Genomic DNA, 19,014 nt, shown 5'->3' on the forward strand with positions numbered 1-19,014 from the left:
TTCTTACCTCAAGGATCTCACGCTTTGACGGTTAACAGTTGAAATTTTCCGATCTTGACACTTGATTATTAAAAGTCAGGCCACTAGACGGTTAACGGTTAGCAGGAAGAATGATTTTTTTCAAGAATCTGGTTTACGTGTACGTCACGTGCAAACAGGAAGTGAATCAGTGAAATCAGTCAATAATCATTTTCTCCCAGCATTTAGACACCAGTGTCGTGCTCTGCATAACTCAAATACGTTAGGTTCCATCATCAGATTAAACATTTTGATATAAAGTTCACATTTACTCGATTAAAGGGTAACGATGACCGTTTCTTTGAAAATGCATCTATTGCCGATGATTTTTGGTCAACCTTTTAAAGTAGGAAAATTCATGGAAAAAAGGCTTTTTGCTTTGTATATAATTGAATAATTTTAGACTGTAATTTAGTTGAACAATTTAACTTAAGTTATTTATTTTCAGGTATATATATTTCATGCCTGATGAATTTTAATACCGTGGTTAACGTGATGACGGCTTCTACCCCCACACAACAACACTCACCAGGTCTGGTCGCGCCATTCGCGCTTATTTGCGCCTTGAGTTGTAGAGTTTGCGCGATCGGGCATGCGCATATACATCACCTTGTGAATGACTCTGTGATCCAGAGTCAATTAAATGAAAACCCGAAAATGACGCTACCTTGGACACGGGAAGGCAAGGGGAGTTCAGATTCAAAGGCTGGCTTGCTTCTGAAACATGTGCTAAGAAACGAGAGGATTGGCTAGTGATGAGGACGCAAAAGCCTATTTCCCGGTAGGTAAAAGGAGCATGATGATTGATTAAACATTTTTTGAAATGAAAGATTGCAAAAGTGTAATAACAACAGAGGAAAATTTTCGTTGTCGAGCATAATGTACCCTTCTGCTGAGAAATAGTCTCCCATGATTTTCCATGATAGAAACATAAACAATGAACAAACCCGAAATTGTAATCAAAATGACACAGTCTGTAAACTAATTGCAGATATTATTCCATACCGTATGTCCACGTTTGTCTTGATTACTATCTTTCGCTTTTTTAAGCCATTTGCGCTTACATTTGTATCAAATTTAGTGTTACAGTGAATTTTTTATTGTTAGATGTTAAACAGCCTAAAATTTAACTGTTTGATGTTATAGATGAAAAAATTTTAGTGTTTGGTGTTTTCGAGGCACCCCCATCCAGACTCTCGTAAAAGACTGGTTTCAAAAAATATTCGATCATTATTATGCATGTTGTAACCATCCAGCTGACTTTTTAAGTTTTAGCATTTCAAATACGGTTTTCGTTTAATTTGATTTAAAGTGTTAATGGTCAAAATGAGCGCAGTAGTTCCAGTTTCATCTCATTCGACTTCAGTTTCCTTACTTCTTTGGCTTTGTAAGGGAATGATACACATTTTACCAGCCTGACATACAAAGGTTTCGGTCTGCCAATAGAAAATGGCATCACTCAAAGAAATCCCTAAGTCATAACTTCCAAAAAGTTCAATATAACTCATGGTTCCGATTTGATGATGTGGTAACGTGTTGCGCCAAAATGATTCTAAGAAGATGATCGAAAGTGTTAGCTGAAAGAAAATTTCTCTCGTCAACAAATAAAGATCTTTAACACTCAACTCAGTCAAAAAAAAATGGAGGAAATCAAAAATTGGTTATTGCTTCTCAGACTGGAGCAGATCTCTATATAAATTTATCTATTCAGACTAGAATTCTTCTACTTAAGTCAGTAATACAGTAACAGCCATGGAGCCTGATCATTAGACGTTTTAGCCATTGAGACTAAACCAATTTCCGTTAGCTCCTAACCTGTATTCCTGAAACTCTTTTCTAATACAAGCAAACTTCCCAAAGTGGAAGAAAACTTGTCTGAGTGGCCGAGTTGTGATTGGTTTTGGTCTTAGATCTGTTTGATCGAGAAAGGGGATAATCTTTCAAGACCAATCTCAAGGGGAAGTCACACAAAACCAAAGGCAATTCCAGATTGTTATCATAAGTATAATCGCTCGGGTGATGAAAGAGATGAGCTCGCTCTGATTGGTTGAGGATTGTGTGATATCTCTACAGAAAAACCTCGCACATGGTGATTATAGGAGTAGGGCTAAATTTAGAATGGCTGCTTGGCATTTTGTCAATGTTTACTAGGAAGTGATAGACGCAATAGAAGAAATTCAACTTCAAAGAGCACGAAAGATGCTACTGACTTTGACGGGAAAGATATGAAGTTTTTGCTGACTGAATTAAATAAACCTGTTAAAAGCGCCTGCCTGCCTTAATATCAGTAATAAATTCATCAATTGGAAAACAATATGGTCAATGCTTTCTTTGAGTCGGGCTCAGTGAACATTGGTAGGTAATTCTATCAACTTCTTCTTGGGGATTATTTAACAATATTTACTTCAGCTTAGGAAAATAACTGCCAGAGATATAAATATCACGCTGACCTCATTTTCACGGTCTACACCGTAAGTTACAGAACCTTGCTGTTTACTCTCACATTTATGGCACACTTGCTTTGTGCTTGAGTCAGTCCGTAACTTAGTGCAGACAGGGAACTTGGTTAGTTAGAGGTACATATATCATACACTGCTGGCGTTAAACTTTTTTTTACAGGTCAAAGAAAGGAAATATTTTTACCCTTATTTGGGAGCTTAGACAAGTAATTAAGTATGTAAGTTTCAGTTGTCATCAGTATTTTACTATCTACAGGATAAATTGTTATTTGGTGGATAGCACAGTACGTTTTATAACATGACCAAAGCAAAGCGCACGCTCTGATTGGTCAATTCAGCGTTCGCCATTTGCCCATGGGTGTGCACTGCAGACATGAGCAAATGCAAAGACTAGTTTTCCGCGCGTGCTTGTTTTTTCCGATCACTTAAGATTTGTTTAAGAAAGGAAAACTCTTTTGCTACAACGCATCAATGTTATGTTATAAAACAAATGGTAAACGCCACAGCGTACACTATTGAGTTGTGCATGCACGCGGGAGGCTTGCTAAGCACTCAAGAAGCTAGAGTTGCTCTCAGCTATCGCTTCGCGCGAATCTAACGCTTCTTTCGTGCTTAGCAACCTATCGCGGGCACCCATAACTCAATAGTTTCCGCTGTGGTGTTTACCATTTGTTAATTGTGAACAGTTATAAGTTGGATAGAGTTTATCTATTGGATAGCATCATCCGCCCTTTGAATGGCCGGTTTTGGCAAACAGTCAGGGAAGTTTGAGAAAATCGTGGGGGCGATAGGGAGGGGGGAAGACCTACAATGGACTGGAATTGCGTCTATGGGGTGTGTCCATACCCTTAGTCACTCCATCCCCCAGAAACCTGGAATAAATACTTTTGTTCTTGGGCCATCGTAATTTGATCAAAAGTGGGACACAAACAGCAGTGATAAACATAGTGAACTTGCACATTTTGATTATAACTTGACGTTTCGTATGTTCTCAACATACATTTTCAAAAGTAACCGTTCAAATCTAAAACAGCTATGTATATATATAACTGAAGTGAGGGGACTGAAACCAAGATTAAGCATAAAACTTAACAATAGACAATAACACTAGAGCAGATTAATAAAGTAACAGCTTTTCACTTCCGACGTTCACGTTGAAAGCTGGCTCAAGTTCCTCAATAAGTAAGGTCTCTTTGATTTTACAATGGTAGTCTGTGTATTGAACTTGTATTCAGACCTCGACAGCTCGGGAAATTTTGGAAATTTATTTCTGCACTCCTTTCCTATGAGCATGTGAAGTCAAACTGATATAAACGTATTACACTAATTACTTTTCAGGCACTGTGCCGTAATGTTCTTGAGCTAATTGTACTAACAGTTCTTTATTCCTTTCCCTTTCTTGAACCTTGTGTTCCCGTTACGATTTTCGAAACGCATGTTCATTTTTATAGAGAAATGTCCCTAGGGATATTATGTAACTTAATTAAAATAATTTCGTGCAAAACAGTCTGTTTTGCCCTTCGCCAAAATATCAAAATGATCCCACTTGTTATTATGTCCAGTGGCCTTGACGCGGTCAGCAATGGCTGAAGTATTGTCGTTTTTAGTGAGGGCCTTAAAATGTTCGGTTTTTCTATCGTGAAGCCGTGGTTTAGTTTTACCAATGTAACTACCATTACAGTCCCATTACATAATATCAAGTGGGATCAATTTGACATTTATGCCTCCTTCTCGCTTGCCCATAACCAAGTGTTTTACACTATGCATAGCAAGGGGTGAGCTCGGTTTGCTGGGAGAATTAAACAGACAACCTTTATTTGCCATAATTTGGCCACTCAGTTGAGTGGCCGTTTATATTTTAATACCAAATCAAGTTACATTAGATCCGAAAATAGAAACCCAATACCAGCAAAGGTATGGGCCAACACGCCAAAGCCCTGATCGACCCGAGAGACAGGGCCGCCCCACCCGAGGCCCAAGCAATGCACAGTGCCTGAACAAAACTCCTCTAAGAACACAACGCGATTAAACTGGCAAGTAAACCAGCCTAGTGCTCCTTGGCGGGATTGATAGACTGAAAGCTATTCTCCACTGCCATTTTAATACTAATAAAATTATGATCATGCTTGTGAAACTGTTGGCCCTTGCGGCAACCGCCACTCAAGCATGTCATCTTAGAAGGAATTTACAAACCGTTAACTGAATCACTGTATGAACCTAACCCACTGACAGGCAAGAGAAGTGGATAGGAGGCACTACCAAATAAATCTATCCGAAAGGCCCAACTGCTGGCCCCTGTTCAGCAACTATTCCTAAATTAAAGCGGCTTATGACTACACATTCAATTGATGCTCAGAACATGTGCCATTTTAGGAACCAGTTGGCCCCTGCACAACTGCTCCTAAGTAGGCCCTACCTAATATGTAAATCTAAGAGGTGGTTCGTACTCTAATATTCCATATTCACCGTAATGCAAAGAAAAACATAACACAGATACCAGTGGCCCCTGCACACCAGATCTGTACCATGTTTGGGAAAGTCTACTATGTCTATGTGGTATCCCTCTTGCAAGCATAGGCAAACGGTGCTGACTTACGCATGGAAGGCTGACAGAGACCCCATTGTGGAGGTTCGTATATATCGCAGAAATGCATTAGATTTCCAGCGTCCAAAATCCCTGATCTGTGTGTCCTAAATACCTTTCGCTGCTGCCCAGGAAGCAGCGCCGATCCTAAAGCTATGAGTCTTATAGTGCGAATTATCCAGGTCACGAGACTGAAGGTCTTCCTTTAATGCTGTTACAAAGAAAGATCGAGATATGGGGGAGGCATGCGGCCAACATAAAAGACGTCCTGGAAGTTGTGCCCGAATAGTTATATACTCTGACAAAAGATAGACCGGGCAAATTGGTCTCTCTCGGTAAAGGAAAATATCTACTGGGTTTGCAGAGTCACAATGCTTGTAGTTCCTTAACACAATCTTTAATGCGGTAACAGTACCCTCCCCGGTTTTCATGAAGGTAATTTGACGGGTATTGATGATATTTTGACAAGGTTGAATGCCCCGATGAGTAATTTCACTAACCCTAAGGGTCGCAAAGAAAGCAACTGCATACATTGCCTGAGTTAATTTTTGCTATACAGTGATGATTTTGTGTGTTCGCAGGCCAAGATGATATTTTCGAGTATGGGTAAAGTAATGGGTGACCGAGTGTCCCTCGAAGGGTTCATTTTACTGTAACCCCGCAATGCGAGTATGATCATTTCAGATTTAGTAGGGTCAAGCAGAGAAGCCAAACGATGGGGAAAACTTAAGACCGAAATGTAACTAACAACTGTAGAGAAATAATTTGAATATATCAACAAAGTTGAAATAGTAAATTTGCCACCGTTACGATTATAAAAGCTGACGTTTCGAGCGTTAGCCCTTCGTCGTAGCGAATAGGGAAATTGTCGGTTGTGTGTGCTTTTAAAGGTAGAAAAAGGAGCTACGTGATTGATGGGAACATGGCATGAGAAAAACACGGATAAATTAGTGGAATGAAAAGCGTTCGTTGATACCTGTGGGATTTAGACTACCGGTTTGAGAGATGAGCTTTTGTTCAAGAGTTTTCCGGCTTTCCGTGCTACCTAAGTGTAAGGAAAGACCGCAGATTGCCAGGTGTTGCTTAGAATGGTTAGGTAAATTAAAATGTCTAGCGACTGGTTTCGATGTGTCCTTGTCATTCCTCTCCACGTCGCGAAGGTGTTCTCGGAATCGGTCACCTAGTCTTCTGCCTGTTTCGCCGATGTAAATCTTTTTGCAATAAGTGCAAGCTATGCAATAGATTACATAGGCGGAGGTGCGCGTGAAGTGATCGGCGATCTTAATGGATCGTTTGGGTCCCGATATTTTATCAGGGTTGTGAATGAAAGGGCACGTTTTGCATCGTGCACGAGCGCATTTAAAAGTGCTTGGTTGGTCATTAGTCTGAAAAGAACTTCTGACCAAAAAATTGCCACGTTTTTGTCGCGTTTGAATGAAATGAGCGGAGGCTGCGAAAAAATAGTGCTTGTCTCTGGATCGTTTTGAAGTAATTTAAAGTTTTTAAGAATGATGGATTTAACTGAGTGGTTGTGAAGGTGAAACGTGAGAGTGAATGGAATGCGGTCGCAATCTTCCTTTTGTGACGTTTGTAGTGCTGAATGTCGATCAATAAGTTGGGCGCGGTGGTAACCCGCTTGAACGACAGAATCAGGGTAACTACGTTTATCGAAAAAATGGCACATTGACTCTGATTTTTGGTGGAAATCAATGTCATCACTACATAAACGACGAAGTCTTAGAAACTGATAAAAAGGAATGGAATTCTTAACGTGAGATGGATGCGAAGACGAATACAACAAGTAATTATGCGAGTCTGTAGGTTTGTAATACACACTAGTGCATAAACCGTTGCCTTCAATTGAAACTGTGATGTCTAGAAAGGATAAAGAATTGTCAGAAATTTCCCAGGTACATTTCAGAGCCGGCTGAAAAGAGTTGATTGCGGTTATGAATTGAGTCAGTTCCTCTCTGGTAGAGGAGGTGGCGCCGATATAGTCGTCGATGTAGCGACCGTAGAGTTCAGGTTTGGAGCCGTTGAATTGGCTGAAAAATTGGTGTTCGACAAAACCTACAAAAAGATTGGCATAGCTAGGTCCCATTTTGGTACCCATGGCTACACCATTGGTTTGTTTGAAAAAGTTGTCCCCGAATGAAAAACAATTGAGTGTGAGCACTAGTTCGGCTAAGCGCAGTAGTGTTTCAGATTTAGGTTCCTTAACAGTACGTTGATGAAAAAAATCTTTAAGGGCCAGAAGAGCTTCGCCAGTAGGAATGATAGTGTAAAGAGACGTAAAATATAATTTTAATATATCAAACATTTAGGGAGAGGTTGTACTCTTACTAAGACGGATGTCCGGAGTGCTTTCCGCATTATCCCAATACACCCCTCAGACTCTCACTTACTGGGAATGCAATGGGAAAGGAACTATTATATCGACCGCTGCCTCCCCTTGGGTTGTGCTAGTTCTTGTAAGATCTTTGAGGCCCTCAGTACCGCAATGGAGTGGGTAGCTCGCAACAAATTAGCGATACCTAACATCTTGCATATTCTAGATGACTTTTTGATTCTTGAAAAATCCCATAAAATTTTTGATGCTAGCCTTCAAAGGTTTTTGCAATTTTGTGACGACATTGGTGTTCCCATGGCTCCAGATAAAACAGAAGGCCCGCAATGGAGTGTGGGTAGGTTGCAACAACAGAAGGCCCTAGTCAATGTAACAACCAGTACAGTCCCAGCAATTGCACCAATGTAACAACCATTATAATTTGAACATATCAACAAAGTTGAAATGGTAAATTGGCCACCGTAACGATTACAAAAGCTGACGTTTCGAGCGTTAGCCCTTCGTCGCATTATCCCAATTATATTAAAGCAAATTTCTAGGACTATAATGGTTGTTACATTGGTCGATGATGCAATTCGGCTTATCAAACATTATAGTCCCAGCAATTTGCTTTGGTAAAATTAAACGACGGCTTCACGATAGAAAAACCGAACATTTTAAGGCCCTCACTAAAAATGACAATACTTTAGCCATTGCTGACCACGTCAAGACCACTGGACATAATATCAAGTGGGATCATTTTGATATTTTGGCGAAGGGCAAAATAGACGACCATTGTAAAATCAGAGACCTTACTTATTCAGGAACTTGAGCCAGCTTTCAACGTGAACGTCGGAAGTGAAAAGCTGTTCCTTTCTGAATCTGCTCTAGTGTTATTGTCTATTGTTAAGTTTTATGCTTAATCTTGGTTTCAATGCCTCACTTCAGTTATATATCTACATAGCCGTTTTAAATTTCAACGGTTACTTTCGAAAATGTATGTTGAGTACACACGAAACGTCAAGTTATAATCAAAATGTGCAAGTTCACTATGTTTATCACTGCTGTTTATGTCCTATTTTTTATCAAACCTGGAATAAGTCCCAGCCTGTATGGCCACTTAGCTTTTAATCCTTTTACCCATGACAATGATTAGCAGATAATTTCTCCCAACAATATTACCTTTGAATCAAACATTAAGGTCATGAGAATAAAGGAAATGATCGCCAACTAAAGAAGCTCTTGATTATTAAACAAACTCTCCTTGTCAGCGCCTTACAAGATGTATGGAGAACAGTATGGAGAATATGCCTACTGATGTTAGGGAGTAAAGGATTAATGGTTGCCTCAGATGGTCATGATGATCTGTTGTATTTGCACTAAACTAAGGTGTGTAAGGTGTGGTTTCATGCTCTGGCGCGGGGGTTGCAATGCTGTATTGGACGGCAATGGGTACCAGTTAATTACGAGAGAAACCAGTTAAAATAAAAAGTTTTAACCGGCCTGCGATAGACTCAGATCTTGTCCAGTGTAGAAAATCCATACTCGTCATCAAAACTAGAATGAGCCGTAGCAAGAGGAGTCTTCCGGCTTGTAAGCTGGCGTCATCTTTTTACAACAGTTTTGTAACATTGATCAACAACAGCAGTCCTTCTTAGGTCTATCTTTACCTGGGAATCACGTGACATAATTACCTGGTCACTTGATACAGCAGAGGAGATAAATACACCAACGATATTTATGCAATAGCGAAAATCAGACCTGAAAAAAAATCAGGCCTGTACGGGACTCGAACCACTGACCTCTGCGATACTAGTGCAGCGCTCTACCAATTGAGCTAACAAGCCAACTGGGAGCAGGCCGTTGTTGATTCGTAATAAAGGTTTTTTTCAGGTCTGATTTTCGCTATTGCATAAATAGCGCTATCTACTGCGAGGATCGCACATCATACGTATCTAGTACCGCAGTTCAAAATATATGAACTTCATATATTCATTGCATCTCATTTATCACTTTCACGGGTTTATTACGAATCAACAACGGCCTGCTGCCAGTTGGCTTGTTAGCTCAATTGGTAGAGCGCTGCACTAGTATCGCAGAGGTCAATGGTTCGAGTCCCGTACAGGCCTGCTTTTTTTCAGGTCTGATTTTCGCTATAGCTTAAATAGCGCTATCTGCTGCGAGGATCGCACATCATACGTAGAAAGATTTTTGTAAGTGAAGTTGAAGTCCTTCCTCAAAATGTTGCTAATTGTAGAATGAGGTGGAACATTGGCAACCGTACATATTCCGCTTCCAACAAGAGCTTCCCTGATTTCCGAATTGTATGTACTAGGTTTATTTAGTTTACAATATTCTACAAATTCTACGACGTTGGGGGCTGGAAACGGTTCGTTCCTGGGGGAAGCCATATGAACGACCAAGTGTCCCATTTGAGGGAGCTAGGGCTAAAAGCCGGTAACATAAGTTCACTTGAGGAGGGTAAATGCACTCGTGTTGAAAGCGGCGAATATTCCTTAGTTTACGGATCCCCTGAAGCGTGGTTAAAGAACGAACGCTGGAGATTTATGCTGACGAACTCTATGTATTTCAATAAACTCTGTGCCATTGCCGTCGATGAAGCGCATGTTGTAAGACAGTGGTAAGTTTTTAAATAAAAACGAGTCTGCAGCAAAATGTTATGTTACATGTATGTTTTAAATTAAGCAGGTTCCTTCCAACCAGGTTGACCGGGAAAATATGTCCCGCGCTGCAGAAAATTATTTAGTCACATTGTTCGATACAGTTTGTGGCGATAATCCAACAACTCTGGCAATTTGTGCCTGTTTCACACCAGATGACCATAAAGCAAGTATTTGTTCCCTTTTTTCAACTAGTCTCCCTCGCAGCCGTTTTTAGTCTCATCACGCAACGCTTCTCCCCACAAACGGAGTGGTACGATTATGATGTATGTAAGCCATAAAAGCCACAAAATTTGCAATTCGCTCAGCAAATAAAATTGTAGCCCGGCGCCAAAACGTGAGTAGCGAACTGCTCGCGAGGGTTGCAACTTGCTCCAATCAAACTGTCAACCAAATCACCAATGTTGCGGCGGAAGTTTGCTAGATTGATATCAAAAGAACATCCGGTTTCACTGTAACACACCCTCCAGCAATCAGACTTGATCACCTGTTTCGGTAATCACTGTTTTTTCGGCGTTGGATGAAGGAGAGGGTCACAAAGATGCTGTGCATTCTAGAAGAGTTATACAGCCATGCTATAGCAAAAACGTGCAAATCTTATAGCAGAATTAGTGAAGCATTTTTGAGAACAATCTTCTAGCTAACCCTTTTTTCAAGTTTTCGTTGCTAAAAATTATCATTTAGAGGAAGATTTCCAAAATGCTGCAAAGCACCGGTCTGGTAAAACTGCCAAAATGGCGCGGCAAGTTGTTCCGGATTTTCTTTAAACTTGTGGTTTGCTTACAGAGATTTAATGTGTCTAATTACAGAGGCTTTGCAATGGAAGACAAGTGAGCAGTTGCCACAAAAAAAATAGCTTCTTACTAACTAAGCGCGAGGGCCGCACTGAGGAATATTGGCCCAAAATCGTGGTAATACGGAGCGAGCGCAGCGAGGTCCGTACAAAAAAAAGACCGAGGGCCGATATTTCCCGATACAGCTCAAGCAAGCGATGTTACTAAGCATTTTATCATGGTGTTCAGGAAAACTTCTTTAATTTTAATTTTTCGGCTTTCGCGAACAAAAATATACGGCTTATGACCGCTTCCGTGGAAATGGACTGTATGGTAAAATCCAGACCGAGTCAGAACTAATCAGAACGCTCAGATGTACCACAGGTGACCCAAGCTCTCTATATGAACCACACAAGGAACACAATGTGTCATATCGATTTATAAGGATTTGTATGGGATTTTCTACCAGATATCTATGGAGGTAGTTAAAAGTGAAAATATTCCATAAATATGGCTTAATTTATTCCATGTGTGTGTTGTCTGCTCCTGGTGTCGTTATTTTATCGATTTAACTTGATTTAAGCGATTTTTTTAGTCCTGGTTTTCTCTTAATAAGAGAAGCGAGGCTTGGAAACCATGGCGGTCGACTACCTGAGATATGGTCTCAGTGTTCGGGCAAAAACATAAAGTTAGAACGTTTCAAATCCCCTCAAAGTGCCCCTCTGCCATGTTCGATAATCGTCCTAGATAGTCAACCGAAGGTAAACACTCAGTCCCCAATGCACGAAGAATAATTTGCCTTGACAGTTCCATTTCATCGCCCTCAACTCTTACCGATTGAAGCTTGGATCGATAAGCCGTGTAGCCAACCGACGAGCTTAATCGTTAACCGACACCGAAGTGGGTTCGCTAGGTGTTCTGGGGTCAGTTTACAAGATGACAACTACTTCCCCGCTCTCCCCTAAGACCTGTAAAACCTACAAACAAAACACATGCTTATCTTTAGTGCAGAAAGGGTTAAGTGAAGCGCCTCTTATTCTGCGTGCGAAACTTTAAGGATGAACATCTTCCATTCTTCATTTCGATTTCTTTTACAAAATAAATCTTTTTGTACTTCTTTTCAGGTTTTACTAAGATGTCGTGCTGTAGAGAACCAATGTTATGTCTTAGCTGCTGCACAAACTGGACAGCACAATGCTAAACGACGTTCTTATGGTCACGCTATGGTAAGTAACATGTGACAACGGTCATACGGTCACGCTATGGTATGTGCCGGCCTAACGACGGTCATACGTTCATGCCATGGGATATTTTGTGTATCGTCGATCATACAGACATGCTATCGTATGTAGTCATACGGTCACACCATCGCAGATAACAAACAACGACGGTCATGTGATCATGCTATTGTATGTAACGTGTAAAGACGGCCAGTCGATCACGCTATCGTCGTAAAAATTTCGTGACTCGAAATATTCGCATCTCAAAAATCGCCACGTAAACGTAAAAGTGTCGCGAAAAACTTCCATTTAAAAAGTAATTTTGAACATGGTATTAGCTATTAGCTATTACTATTGATAAAGCATTCATTGACAATACAACAACTTTACAAAAAGTTCAGGATCCTTTTCCTAACAAGCCTAATCTATTCAGTATTGTCTTTGTTCATGGCACTGCAGGTTGTGGATCCTTGGGGCTTTGTTGTTGCTCAGTTTCACGAAGGAAATGATGTGTGTGTAGCAGAAATTGACCTTAGATACGGCGACAGATGCTGTTGATGAATCATAGGAGAAGTGGCATCTATGGAAGCCTAAATTCGGGACCGAAACTTCGAGAATGTTTTAACTAAAATGCGCTCGACACGAAAAAGAATTGTTTATTACGAATAAACGGGTTTATTACGAATCAACTTAACGGCCTGCTCCCAGTTGGCTCGTTAGCTCAATTGATAGAGTGCTGCACTAGTATCGCAGAGGTCAGTGGTTCGAATCCCGTACAGGCCTGATTTTTTTCAGGTCTGATTTTCGCTATTGCTTAAATAGCACTATCTACTGCGAGGATCGTGCATCATACTTATCTAAGACCGCAGTTCAAAATATATGAACTTCATATATTTCATTGTATCTGAAAAAGAAATGTCATAGTTCTCATTTCAATTCCAGCTGACTTATTGTGTAGAACAGAAAAGACCTTCTAAAAGCACGAATGTTCCTTATAATATACTAATTTAAACGATTTTACATATTGTAAATAGTTGTGCAGCTTCAATCTTTGACGTCAGCCATCTCCTCTGTCGATCTGACTCTCCTAAAGCAAGATAAATTGGTTGTATCAACTGAGTTGATAATGTAAATTAGCCACCGCAAAGAGTTTCTAGAGCTAACATCTCGACTGTTAGCCCCTCGCCGACGCAGCCCCACAGTTTCTTTAGAGACTTACCCTCTTTTTCCATGCCAAAACAACTCGATTTAAACATATTATAAAGGCGCATAGTCACTTAAAAGTTTTCTCTATGAATATTGCTTCGGTCTTGCTTCACTCTGCTATGTGATTGATCTAGAAAACTCACGCTACCATCTTAACTAATCAAATGCAAAACTAAAACCAATGACGACTTTGTTCCTCGCATTTTTCGCGCTTCAAGCAGATTTTCTCCTTTTATTTTGAGTTCACATTTTTTAATGACGATGTTCGGATTTCGGACACTCAGTTGAAAACTGCGCATGCTCTATCTGTACGAGATGATTCACTTTGATTTGATACTTTCTTCTTCGATCATTACTCACTTGTGAGAAAAACCGTTCGACTAATCAAAATTAGTGTAGTTTATTTGAAAATTTCGCCTGGATTAAAACTCAGTACATATACGATAAACGTCTATCAGCATTAAATCGTTTAAAATTTAAATTCTCCTCTGATTAGTCTGAACCTCTATTTATGACGTATGTTCGTAGAATCATTGAAAGATTTAGCCCGCGGGGGGGAAAAAAACTGTTCATTCGGGCAATCAATTTTCATTTAAAAAATATCAGCGATATAATGTGTCAATATGCTTTATTAACTTTACTGTGGTTTTAAGACTTATTTCCTTGCAGAAAGAACTGTCGAAACATTTCATAACCATGTCCAATTGTCAGAAAATACCTCGTCGTTATAAATAGGAAAAAAGACAGTTTTCGGTTAACAAGAATGCTTAGCCGGGTGATTTCAAGGTTGAGAAATACCTTGGGTGCTATATACATTAGATACAACTTGTAGAGCTTTAAAAAGCAATATGCTTCGCTTAAATAACCTATCACTTGCAATATATAGCTTTAAATTTGTTTGGCTTCACTTATTTCACTTTCGAAAAATACTCGCTCAAATTTGTTTGTTTTGACTTATGAATTATTCTCTGTCCAAAAGGAAGGCTGTTTGTTAACAGCTCAACCGCCGGTTCATAAACACTGAATTATGAACTTTCTTGTTCCAGATGATTACACGTAGTTATCTAATGAGCTTTCACAAAACAGTTTTCTTTATCAGTGTTGTCCTTCACGGATGGTGTCCCCGGCCTTTCTACAGGGAGGAAATTGCAAGTTTTACTTGATCCATTTAATTCCACTACAGACGGTTTGCTTCTCTCATGGTTGTTTGGGGGGCTTTAGACACTGGCCAATTTCCAAACTCAAATGTCACGTTATCGCCAATGAGTATGAACGTAGCCCATTGGGAAACTTTGTCGAAGCCGCTCTTTCTCAGCCATTTCCTGGCCTTGTGGAGAGATTCACTGGCACTTTTACCGCGGAACAAGTTTTGGTAGAAACATCTCATGAATGCCTCCGTGGCTGTGTCTTCTATGGCCCACCGTGCCGCTAACACCGAGCGAGCACCAGATCCTAAGAAGGCTCGAGCGATTCCAATAACTCCCTCGGCCTTAATGTGCCCACGTCCACTGTGACAACAGCTAAGTACCACCAGTTTAGCTCTCAGCCGAGCTTGTGAAATATCCGCCATCGTCAGAAGGTAGTTTTCGTCTTGTGGAATAAAGTTTGGAGGGCATTTAGGAGAAAGAACGATCTCTCCTTTTTCGACATCGCCATGGGCAGCAAAATGAATCAGACTTACTGAATTTATTGCTTTGAGAACTGCCTCCTTTGTCGCACGGTCTCCAATCAATGGTGTCACTCCTAGAAGTCTTCCAATCATCTGTGCTTCATTTCTTGCACATGGCAATGATGTTATGATCCTGCGTCTTCCTTTCAAAAGCACCTCACCAACCTTAGGATCACCCACTATCAGTGCTCCACTCTGACTGTGATAGTCTGGGGAACTGTCCTGGATCAGCTTTAGAGTCGACAGAGAGGGAACGACACGGATTCGGAAAGTATCCACTAAATATTTTCCTTCTCCATCGCTAATGGCTGCAAATGGGACTTGGTACATACAGGACTCAGGGACAATTATGATCTCGGGTTTCTTCAGTAAACCGGCCACGGGAGCGATGATAATGTCGTAACACGAGATAAGATTCCTCTTAAAATCTTTTGGATCATAATCACGCATGAGCTCGCGATTTTTATACTGAGATGAGATCGATTCGGTATCATCTAATGATCGATCTTCGCAATTCTGTTGGGGTAAGATGCCAAGGCCGCGAAAGCTTTTTGTGAAGAACTCATCCAAATTAGGTACTAATTGGGTCACCACACGTTTCTCCAGACTGACTTTCTTTCGTGAGAAATGAATGTCTCCAGTTGCTTTGAGAATCCAATACCGTGCATGTTCTTCTTCAATCGAAATGTAAAGACATGAGCAGTCTGTTTCCTTTGTGATGATATTTTGAATGCCTTGCCATGACTGTGAATTGCCTGAGATCTGCTCTTTAACAGAGTACTTGGCTGCCATCAGGTCGGCCAGGCCTCTTGCCCGTCTCAGCTCTTCAACATAAAGAGCATCGTTTGGATTCCCGGTGGAGGAAAGCATGTTACTGAGCAACTTGTAGGGGAAAGTGCCGTGCTCTTCTAGAAGCGATGTTTTAAAGTGATCGTTATCCTTAAGAAAACCCCGCAACGCGTCGAACTTTTCGATGCACTGAAAAAGGTACAAAAAGGCTTCGTTTAGATCAACTTGTGATAGCTTTAGCGTCGTCAGTTTATAAAGACATTGGAACTCATGGAAGTTTAGTCCAATATTCTTGCTCAATGAAAGAGCCTTCTTGAAGTATTCTTCGGCCACTTCACATTTGTTAAGCGATGTAAAACATGCCCCTAAGTTTGCGAGTTGGACCACTTCTCCTCGTCTGTCGCCAATTTCCTTGAAGATTGCAAGGGCTTTCTGGAAATATTCTTGAGCCTTTTCATATTCTTTGAGATGATGTGAGATTATCCCCAAATGTCCGTAATCTGCCGCTTCTCCCATTTTATCACCAATTTCCTTTCTTATTCCCAATGCATGCTCTAGGTATTTCTCAGCCATAGGATATTTACCGAGTGACAGGAAAGAAGCTCCTAGGTTTCCAAAACAACTTGCTTTTCCTTCTCTGTCCCCAATTTTCTTTGTACTATGTAGTGCTTTCTGAAGATTTTCTTGAGCCTTGTCATGTTCACCGAGTGAAGAAAACAATGTTCCCAGGTTTCCGTAAACTGATGCTTCTCCTTTTTTGTCACCGATTTCCATTGTGATAGCAAGAGCTTTCTTGTGATATTCTTGCGCTGTTTCATAATTACCAAGCGACCTGAAAAGTGTTCCTAGGTTTCCGTAATCTGCTGCTTCTCCTTTTTTGTCACCGATTTCCATTCTGATAGCAAGAGCTTTCTTGTAATATTCTTGCGCTGTTTCATAATTACTAAGCAATTGGAACACTATTCCTAGGTTTCCGTAATCTGTTGCTTCTCCTTCTTTGTCACCGATTTCCATTCTGATAGCAAGAGCTTTCTTGTGATATTCTTGTGCTGTTTCATAATTACCAAGCGATTGGAACACTGTTCCTAGGTTTCCGTAATCTGCTGCTTCTCCTTTTTTGTCACCGATTTCCATTCTGATAGCAAGAGCTTTCTTGTAATATTCTTGCGCTGTTTCATAATTACCAAGCGATTGGAACACTGTTCCTTGGTTTCCGTAAACTGCTGCTTCTCCTTTTTTGTCACCGATTTCCATTCTGATAGCAAGAGCTTTCTTGTAATATTCTTGCGCTGTTTCATAATTACCAAGCGATTGGAACACTGTTCCTAGGTTTCCGTAATCTGTTGCTTCTCCTTTTTTGTCACCGATTTCCATTCTGATAGCAAGAGCTTTCTTGTGATATTCTTGCGCTTTTTCATAATTACCAAGCGATTGGAACACTGTTCCTAGGTTTCCGTAATCTGTTGCTTCTCCTTCTTTGTCACCGATTTCAATTCTGATAGCAAGAGCTTTCTTGTGATATTCTTGCGCTGTTTCATAATTACCAAGCGATTGGAACACTGTTCCTAGGTTTCCGTAATCTGTTGCTTCTCCTTCTTTGTCACCGATTTCAATTCTGATAGCAAGAGCTTTCTTGTGATATTCTTGCGCTGTTTCATAATTACCAAGCGATTGGAACACTGTTCCTAGGTTTCCGTAATCTGTTGCTTCTCCTTCTTTGTCACCGATTTCAATTCTGATAGCAAGAGCTTTCTTGTGATATTCTTGCGCTGTTTCATAATTACCAAGCGATTGGAACACTGTTCCTAGGTTTCCGTACTCTGTTGCTTCTCCTTCTTTGTCACCGATGTCCACTTTGATGGCAAGTGCTTTTACTAGAAGGTTTTTGCATTTGTCATATTCTCCAAGAGAGTAATGTACTGTTGCTAAGTTTCCTTGGCATGTTGCTATTCCTTGTTTGTCACCATTCTTGTTCATGATGTTTGTAGTTAACTGATAATATTTTCTGGCCTCCACAAACTTTGATTGATTGTTAAGTGTATCCGCCAGTTTTAAAGTTATTCTTCCTTGTTTGAAGGTGTCACCAGAGTCCTGGTGCAGGAGAAGGAGATCTTTGAGGTATTTTTCCTTATTTGCGTAATCATTCGGCATAGCATCGTACGCTTCGTCCATCAAAATGTAGATACACTCAAGGAAACTTGAGTCGGTACTTAGTCCATCTTTACTGAGCCCCTGACTGTTTAGTACAATCAAACATTCCTTACACAACTCGATGGCTTGTGAAACACGACCGGTTTTTAGAAGGAATCTTGGGACCATTAGAGCTATTAAGACAGCTGTTGTGTCCAGAACCTCTTCTATGTTGTCCATTGTGGTCTTGTTTGCTGTAAGTTTGAAATAATAATGAATGAAAAATTGTACACAAGAGTGATTGATTCAAACAGTTGGCCATGAGTTCGAAATTTTTAGACACTATTTTCAAAAGAGATTTCATGAACAATTTTAAGGTGCTAAAGAAATATTCTTACAGTTAACTCCCAAAGCCTATTACGGTAGCGAATCGTTGACATATGCAACATTTCTTCAAAATTTCCTGTTGCTGATGCAAGTGCAGTAATTAAAAACCTGTTAAATTCTGTTTGAGGCCAGTTCTAGCAAGTCTACCTGTAGGCTCGTTTTGCGTCAGATTACAGCTGTCATTTTTTAGGCTCGTGACATGACCCCAAAATTTATACGGCGCTAGAGTAAGGGAGAAAGGGGTGATGGGATGGAGGAAGAGGAGAACACAACTTCTTCCGTTCTGTTTTTCTCACGCTTTGCACACCCATACTACTTGCGGTTGTTCATGATTACCAAGCGACTGGAAAACTGTTCCTAAGTTGCCGTAATCTGCTTCTTCTCCTGTTTTGCTTTGTGGATACCAAGCAAGGTGGACGTGTGTTTCTGAGCTGTGATAGTAATCTTAGCCCTGACTGACTAAACTCAATATGGTAAACAAATCCAACAACTATCAAACTCTCAAAAAAGAAGATGATGACCTCAAAAGCCAAATAGCAGCTTTTACGAAAGAAATATATGCCGATTGGAAGGCATTGTTTGAGACTCAACAGAAGCAATCGGAACGGCAAAACAATGGCGCCTCGGGATCCCTGAAAGATTTGGAAAACAGCGTTGAGTTTGTAAGTGATAGATATGACGATCTGCAAGCTTTCCAGAAAACAGCAACTGCAAGATTTAAGGAACTTTCAGCCTCACTTAATGATATTTCTAAGAAGGTGAACGATCTAGC

General features: G+C 40.4%; 1 protein-coding gene and 1 pseudogene across 1 annotated transcript; one reads left to right on the forward strand and one right to left on the reverse strand.

Annotated features, from left to right (window-relative positions):
* The first annotated feature begins 11,884 nt into the window (after positions 1 to 11,884).
* On the forward strand, positions 11,885 to 12,651 carry LOC148732526 (nitrilase and fragile histidine triad fusion protein NitFhit-like). The gene is made up of 2 exons (XM_088757249.1): positions 11,885 to 12,067; positions 12,521 to 12,651. Exons 1-2 carry the CDS (start codon positions 11,900 to 11,902, stop codon positions 12,617 to 12,619), a joined length of 267 nt encoding a protein of 88 aa, XP_088613375.1. The 5' UTR covers positions 11,885 to 11,899; the 3' UTR covers positions 12,620 to 12,651.
* A 3,786-nt stretch (positions 12,652 to 16,437) lies between these two features.
* LOC148732527 (uncharacterized) lies at positions 16,438 to 18,101 on the reverse strand (annotated as a pseudogene).
* Between the last annotated feature and the right edge of the window lie 913 nt (positions 18,102 to 19,014).

The sequence above is a fragment of the Stylophora pistillata genome, chromosome 4 (genome assembly GCF_964205215.1).
Source record: "Stylophora pistillata chromosome 4, jaStyPist1.2, whole genome shotgun sequence".
NCBI lineage: Eukaryota > Metazoa > Cnidaria > Anthozoa > Scleractinia > Pocilloporidae > Stylophora > Stylophora pistillata.

Excerpts from the sequence above, each read along its gene's own strand:
- LOC148732526 (XM_088757249.1), top strand. The coding sequence starts at position 11,900 with ATGAACATCTTCCATTCTTCATTTCGATTTCTTTTACAAAATAAATCT. Across the intron at positions 12,068-12,520 it reads GTTCTTATGGTCACGCTATG|GTTGTGGATCCTTGGGGCTT; the intron begins GTAAGTAACATG and ends ATGGCACTGCAG.